Source organism: Salmo trutta, chromosome 7, assembly GCF_901001165.1.
Source record: "Salmo trutta chromosome 7, fSalTru1.1, whole genome shotgun sequence".
Taxonomy (NCBI): domain Eukaryota; kingdom Metazoa; phylum Chordata; class Actinopteri; order Salmoniformes; family Salmonidae; genus Salmo; species Salmo trutta.
Genome location: NC_042963.1, coordinates 57481547 through 57489571, shown reverse-complemented (window position 1 = coordinate 57489571; position 8025 = coordinate 57481547). Strand labels below are relative to the sequence as shown.

At 44.4% G+C, this 8025-nt stretch overlaps 1 protein-coding gene across 1 annotated transcript in view; it reads left to right on the top strand.

Moving 5' to 3' along the window:
* The window catches only part of LOC115197719 (ferritin, heavy subunit), a 20417-nt gene extending 12683 nt beyond the window's left edge, over positions 1–7734 (top strand). Inside the window, exons 3-5 of the mRNA XM_029759503.1 lie at positions 145–291; positions 2916–3041; positions 6787–7734. Of these exons, the coding sequence (XP_029615363.1) occupies positions 145–291; positions 2916–3041; positions 6787–6939 (426 nt within the window). The 3' untranslated portion in view covers positions 6940–7734. The remainder of the gene's footprint in view (positions 1–144; positions 292–2915; positions 3042–6786) is intronic.
* Positions 7735–8025: the final 291 nt, after the last annotated feature.

Here is an 8025-nt window from a genome sequence, read left to right as displayed (position 1 = left end):
TAGACAGATCTATATCTAATAATGAACTATATTAACTAGAGAACGTTTCATACGGGGAAAACTACAACTCAAAGTTCTGCAGGATAGTGTTGACCATTTGACATGTTAATGACACTTCCACTTTTCTCTTGTACGTGTTTCTAGGGCTACTACTTTGACAGAGACGATAAATCCCTGCCCAACTTTTCCAAGTTCTTCCTGACTCAGTCCAAGGAGGAGAAAGAGCATGCTGAGAAACTGATGAGTCAACAGAATCAGAGAGGAGGACGCATCTTTCTCCAGGACATCAGGGTATAAATAAACACAACAGCACTACCAGGGGAGGGGTTATGTTACCCTATACAAGGCTTCATATTGATTAGACTAGGGGCCATTTTGCCTTCTCTTGTCTGAACATCTAAGCCACGTAATATATGCCACTAGCAGGGTATGTTATTATTAACAGGGTGCGTCGCCACTAACGGGGTGCGTCGCCACTAGCCGGGTGCGTCGCCTCTAACGGGGTGCGTCGCCACTAACGGGGTGCGTCGCCACTAACGGGGTGCGTCGCCACTAACGGGGTGCGTCGCCACTAACGGGGTGCGTCGCCACTAGCCGGGTTTGGTACAGAGCCCAGGTCCTCATCTGGTTAGGGTTGTCTGGTCCACAGAGCCCAGGTCCTCATCTGGTTAGGGTTGTCTGGTCCACAGAGCCTCATCTGGTTAGGGTTGGCTGGTCCACAGAGCCTCATCTGGTTAGGGTTGGCTGTTCCACAGAGCCCAGAGCCTCATCTGGTTAGGGTTGGCTGGTCCACAGAGCCTCATCTGGTTAGGGTTGTCTGGTCCACAGAGCCTCATCTGGTTAGGGTTGGCTGGTCCACAGAGCCTCATCTGGTTAGGGTTGGCTGTTCCACAGAGCCTCATCTGGTTAGGGTTGGCTGGTCCACAGAGCCTCATCTGGTTAGGGTTGTCTGTTCCACAGAGCCTCGTCTGGTTAGGGTTGTCTGTTCCACAGAGCCTCGTCTGGTTAGGGTTGGCTGTTCCACAGAGCCCAGGACCAGAAAACATTGGTGGACAGATACTGAAGTTATTTGCAGAGCAACTCACTGGCATTTTCCATCACATTTTCCTTACCGACCGGTCCCAACAAGTGAATGTAGTCATGTCAAAGCAGCTCTCTACTCTCCTCTACAATTCTGCTCCTCCTGCAGATCCCCACAGCTCTCTCCTCTCCTGTACATATACTATACACTAATGACTGTCGCAGCAAATATGAAAACAGACAGTGATGACTCTGTCATCGTCAGGCTACTGCAGGATAGAGACTGAGAACATAGGCCTGTGGTAGATGACTGTGTGTCATGGTGTGAAAACTGCTTCCCTCCAACTGAATGTCTTGGTCATTGACTTTAGAAGGCAGCCACTGAGTCTCATACCCACTCTGGTCAGGGGCAATGACATTGAGCTGGTCAGTACCTACAAGTATCTGGGAACAGTGCTGGACAACAAGTTGGCCCTTTTGAGGAGAACACTGACACCCTCTGTAAAAAAAAAAGTGGACAGCAGCAACTCTTCTTTCTGAGAAAGATGAACTCTTTTTCAATGTCAGCAAAACAATGATGACACTGTTTTTTTTTACAGGAGATTTATTGAATCAGTGTTGATGTTTGATGGTGGCCTGGTTTGGTAATCTCGTTGAGGAGCACTAACAGTATCCTAGACTGTCCTGATCAAGCCCTCCTTGCTGATTGACCTGATCAAGCCCTCCTTGCTGATTGTCCTGATCAAGCCCTCCTTGCTGATTGTCCTGATCAAGCCCTCCTTGCTGATTGAGCTGATCAAGCCCTCCTTGCTGATTGTCCTGATCAAGCCCTCCTTGCTGATTGAGCTGATCAAGCCCTCCTTGCTGATTGACCTGATCAAGCCCTCCTTGCTGATTGTCCTGATTAAGCCCTCCTTGCTGATTGTCCTGATCAAGCCCTCCTTGCTGATTGACCTGATCAAGCCCTCCTTGCTGATTGTCCTGATCAAGCCCTCCTTGCTGATTGTCCTGATCAAGCCCTCCTTGCTGATTGAGCTCTTCCCCTCAGTTTGTTGGTTTAGACCTCCCAAACTCAAGAGCAACAGATCCAATAACTATTTTTTATCCCACAGGCCATAAACTTTCTGAATCTGAACATGAAATTAAATCATGTGTATTTATTGGTGCACTTTTTCACAATGACTGTTCCTTTTGACTGATCTAAGACTGATTCAATGACTGTTCCTTTTGAATGATTCAATGACTGTTCCTTTTGAATGATTCAATGACTGATCTAAGAGTGATTCAATGACTGATCCTTTTGACTGATTCAATGACTGTTCCTTTTGACTGATCTAAGACCGATTCAATGACTGTTCCTTTTGACTGATCTAAGACTGATTCAATGACTGTTCCTTCTGAATGATTCAATGACTGTTCCTTTTGAATGATTCAATGACTGATCTAAGAGTGATTCAATGACTGATCTAAGACTGATTCAATGACTGTTCCTTCTGAATGATTCAATGACTGTTCCTTTTGAGTGATTCAATGACTGTTCCTTTTGAATGATTCAATGACTGTTCCTTTTGAATGATTCAATGACTGTTGCTTTTGAATGATTCAATGACTGCTGCTTTTGACTGACCTAAGACTGATTCTAAGACTGATTCTAAGACTGCAACCGATCTCATTGTTTATTTATGTTATGTGTATATCTGTTGTATGGTTGTCCCTGTTGTTAATGCTGTTTTTACTGTTGAACCCTGACTGCACAACACATGTCCTAATTGGGACAATAAAGAGATGGATTGATTGATTGATAGGTTCAACATATTGCCACCATTTAATGGACTCTGGCAGTTTGATGCATTGATATTCATAATTGTGCTAAACTCTTTCTCTGTATGTTTCAGAAACCTGATAGAGATGAGTGGGGTAGTGGGTTGGAGGCCTTGGAGTGTGCCCTACAGCTGGAGAAGAGTGTCAACCAGTCCCTACTGGACCTGCACAAAGTAGCCGTAGAGCAGAATGACCCTCACGTGAGTTACAAACACAGCTCAATGGGGACAGTTTCCAAGACACCAATTAAGCTTAGTCACAGACTAAAAAAAGCACTTTCAATTTTCAATTAAGATTCTCTTGTGAGCATGCTTTTTTAGCAAGGTTTGATGTCAATTCCATTTCAATTCGAGTCCATTCAGAAAGTAAACCAAATTCCGATTCCACATTTCAAATCAAATTTTATTTGTCACATGCGCCGAATACAACAACCTTACAGTGAAATGCTGAATATAACAGGTGTAGACCTTACCGTGAAATGCTTACTTACAAGCCCTTAACCAACAATGTAGTTCAAGAAACGCCCTTGGTCCCGTGTGGCTCAGTTGTTAGAGCATGGTGTGTGCAACGCCAGGGTTGTGGGTTCGATTCCCACGGGGGACCAGTACGGGAAAATAAAATGTATGAAATGTATGCATTCACTACTGTAAGTCGCTCTGGATAAGAGCGTCTGCTAAAATGACTAGAATTGAAAGAAATAGAGTTAAGAAAATATTTACTAAATAAACTAAAATAACACAATAAGATTACATAACAATAACGAGGTTATATACAGGGGGTACCGGTACCGAGTCAATGTGTGGGGGTGCAGGTTAGTGGAGGTAATTTGTACATGTAGGTAGGGTAAAATAAACAACAAGTAGCAGCAGTGTAAAAACAAAGGGGGGGGGTCAATGTAAATAGTCTGGGTAGCCATTTGATTAGATGTTCAGGAGTCTTATGGCTTGGGGGTAGAAGCTGTTAAGGAGCCTTTTGGACCTAGACTTGGTGCTCCGGTACCGCTTGCTGTGCGGTAGCAGAGAGAACAGTATGACTTGGATGACTGGAGTCTTTGAAACATTTTTGGGCCTTCCTCTGACACCTCCTGGTATATAGGTCCTGGATTGCAGGAAGCTTGGCCCAGTGATGTATTGGGCCGTACGCACTACCCTCTGTAGCGCCTTGCGGTTGGGTGCTGAGCAGTTGCCATACCAGGCGGTGATGCAACCGGTCAGGATGCTCTCGATGGTGCAGCTGTAGAATTTTTTGAGGATCTAGGGGCCAATGCCAAATATTTTTTGGGAAAAGGTTTTGTCTTGCCCTCTTCATGACTGTCTTGGTGTGTTTGGACCATGATAGTTCATTGGTGATGTGGACACCAAGGAACTTGAAACTCTCGACCCGCTTGAAACTACACTTGAAACTACATCCCCATCGATGTTAATGAGGGCATGTTCGGCCCTCCTTTTCCTATAGTCCACGATCATCTCCTTTGTCTTGCTCGCAATGAGGGAGAGGTTGTTGTCCTGGCACCACACTGGCAGGTCTCTGACCTCCCTATAGGCTGTCTCATCATTGTCAGTGATCGGGCCTACCACTGTTGTCAGCAAACTTAATGAGGGTGTTGGAGTTGTGCCTGGCCACGAAGTCGTGGGTGAACAGGGAGTACAGGAGGGGACTAAATACACACCCCTGAGGGGCCCCGGTGTTGAGGATCAGCGTGGCAGATGTGTTGTACCCTTACAACCTGGGGGCGGCCCGTCAGGAAGTCCAGGATCCAGTTGCATAGGGAGGTGTTTAGTCTCAGAGTCCTTAGCTTAGTGACGTTGAGCTGTGGTCAATGAACAGCATTCTCACATAGATGTTCCTTTCGTCCAGGTGGGAAAGGGCAGTGTGGAGTGCGATTGAGATTGCGTAATCTGTGGATCTGTTGGGGTGGTATGTGAATTGGAGTAGGTCTAGGGTTTCCGGGATGATGGTGTTGATGTGAGCCATGATCAGCCTTTGAAAGCACTTCATAGCTACCGACGATAGTGCTATGGGGCAGTAGTCATTTAGGCAGGTTACCTTTGCATTCTTTGGCACAGGGACTATGATGGTCTGCTTGAAACATGTAGGTATTATAGACTTGGTAAGGGAGAGGTTGAAAATGTCAGTGAAGATACTTGCCACTTGAGTACACACCCTGATAATCCGTCAGGCCCCGCTGCCTTGTGAATGTTGACCACATCGGCTACGGAAAGCGTGATCACACAGTCGTCCAGAACAACTAGTGCTCTCATGCATGCTTCAGTGTTGCTTGCCTCGAAACAAGCATAAAAGGCATTTAGCTCGTTTTGTAGGCTCGCGTCACTGGGCAGCTCACGGCTGGGTTTCCCTTTGTAGTCTGTAATAGTTTGCAAGCCCTGCCACATCCGACAAGCATCAGAGCCGGTGCAGTAGGAGGCAATCTTAGTCCTGTATTGACACTTGCCTGTTTGATGGTTTGTTGGAGGGCATAGCAGGAGTTCTGTCCGGATTAGTGTACCACTCCTTGAAAGCGGCAGCTCTAGCTGGATGCGGATGTTGCCTGTAATCCATGGCTTCTGGTTGGGATATGTACGTACGGTCACTGTGAGGATGAAGTCCTTGATGCACTTATTGATGAAGCCAATGACTGAGGTGGTATACTCCTCACTGCCATTGGATGAATCACGGAACATATTTCAGTCTGTGCTAGCAAAACAGTCCTATAGCGTAGCATCCTCGTCATCTGACCACTTCCATATTGAGTGAGTCACTGGTACTTCCTGCTTTAGGAGGATATAATTATGGTCAGATTTGCGAAATGGAGGGCGAGGGAGAGCTTTGTATGCGTCTCTGTGAGTGGAGTAAAGGTGGTCTAGAGTTTCTTTTCCATCTGGTTACACATGTGACATGCTGGTAGAAATTAGGTAAAACGGATTTAAGTTTGCCTGCATTAAAGTCCCCGGCCACTAGGAGCGCCGCTTCTGGATGAGCATTTTCTTGTTTCCTTATGGCTATATAGACTTGGTTGAGAGCGGTCTTAGTGCCAACATCGGTTTGGTGGTAAATAGACGGTTACAAATAATATAGATGAGAACTCTCTTGGTAGATAGTGTGGTCTACATCTTATCATGAGATACTCTACCTCAGGCGAGCAATACCTCAAGACTGATTTAATATAAGACATCGCACACCAGCTGTTATTGACAAATAGACACACACTCCCACCACTCGCCTTACCAGACGTAGCTGCTCTGTCCTGCCGATGCACGGAAAACCCAGCCAGCTCTATATTATCTGTGTCGTTGTTCAGCCACGACTCGGTGAAACATAAGATATTACCGTTTTTAATGTCCCATTGATAGCATAGTCTCGACTTTAGATCATCCAGTTTATTCTCCAGTGATTGGCCAATAGAACCGATGGTAGTGGTGATTTACTCACTCGCCTCTGAATCCTCTCAAGGCACCTCGATCTTCTCCCTCTGTATCTCCCGTCATTTCTTCACGCGAATGACTGGGATTTTGGCCTGGTCTACGGAAAGCAGTATATCCTACACGGTGGACTCACTAAAGAAAATGTCTTTGTCCAGTTCGAGGTGAGTAATTGTTGTTCTGATTTCCAGAAGCTCTTTTCGGTCATAAGATACGGTAGTAGCAACTTTATGTACAAAATAAGTTACAAACAATGAAGAGAAAACAAACAAAATAGCCCAGTTGGTTAGGAGCCCGTAAAACACAAGCCATCCCCTCCGGCATCATTATATATTCTCCTAATTGAAGATAATTGGAATTGAAATTACAGTGTTCTTCCTTAATTGGCTGGAATTTAAATGGAATTGACTCCAATCCTGCTGTTTATAGCCTGGAGTTTAATCTGGGTCAGGGGAAACACCCAAGTGTCTGTTTGGAGATTTTAGTCTCTTCCTAATGACCGTAACAAAAACCTGTCCTCCCTCAGATGTGTGACTTCATAGAGACCCACTATCTGGATGAGCAGGTCAAGTCTATCAAGGAGCTGAGTGACTGGATCACCAACCTGCGTCGTATGGGTGCCCCTCAGAACGGCATGGCAGAGTACCTCTTCGACAAACACACCCTGGGGAACGAGTAGCAGCTGAACCATCCCCTCTTATACTAGGGTCGTGTTCATTAGGGCAAACCGTAGCAAAAATACGTTGAAACAGAAAACGTCCATTTCTTATTGGATAAATTCAGATAGTAGTACCTCAGTTTCAGCTCGTTTTGTGACGAATGAACACAACCCATTTTCCCGCCTGCTGGTCAATTTTTTTCATGTTTGGTCTGTCCTTACGACTGGTAATCTTCTAGTATCATAGATACGCTGGCTTAAAGACCAAAATGACCAGAAGCCATTGCTCTATTTACATGACTGCTCTATATCGTGATTCACTTTTTCTATGATCTCCCGAGGCTGACTTCCAGTCTGTTTGTGTTTTTTCATACCAACTCCTTGTCATTCAGTATGGCTTGACAAAGACTGCACAAACAGATCTGGGACCAGGCTATATTTTCCCCTCTGTTTACCTACAGTATGTGTCCGTTACAATTGATATGCGTTGCCAAAATAAAGACTTTAACTGGTTCCTAGAAATATCTCGTAGCTTGGTGGAGTTTAAAAGTGCGACTGTTGTGAGTAGGACCACATAACTTTTTTTCTTTTTTTTCTCTCTCTCTCTAATGCTTTTCATATTTAATTTGTGAAGCCAATATTGAGTGATTGCGGTGAAAGATATTACTTAATAAAATACCTTTTCCATTCTATTACGTCTACACAGTTCATTAATTGGCCATTTTAATGAAATTATGTCTATATTTTTGGAATTTGGGTCTGTGTCTTATCTATGTAAGGTGATGATGTATGACAATAAACATTTGAATCACTGTGTGTGTGTGTGTGTGTGTGTGTGTGTGTGTGTGTGTGTGTGTGTGTGTGTGTGTGTGTGTGTGTGTGTTGACTGTTTCAGTATTAGGAGGCTTAGATGTGCATTACATAAGCAAAAAAAAAAAGAAAAAATCAGATATTTTTGAAAGGTTCATATTTATTACAGAGCAAAACATCCCAAGTAAGACTACTACTATAACTATACACAGTATCATTCAGGGCAAGACAATATATGTACATATATATATATATTTTTAATACATTACTTCATTTTCATGACCACTTGGCAATGTG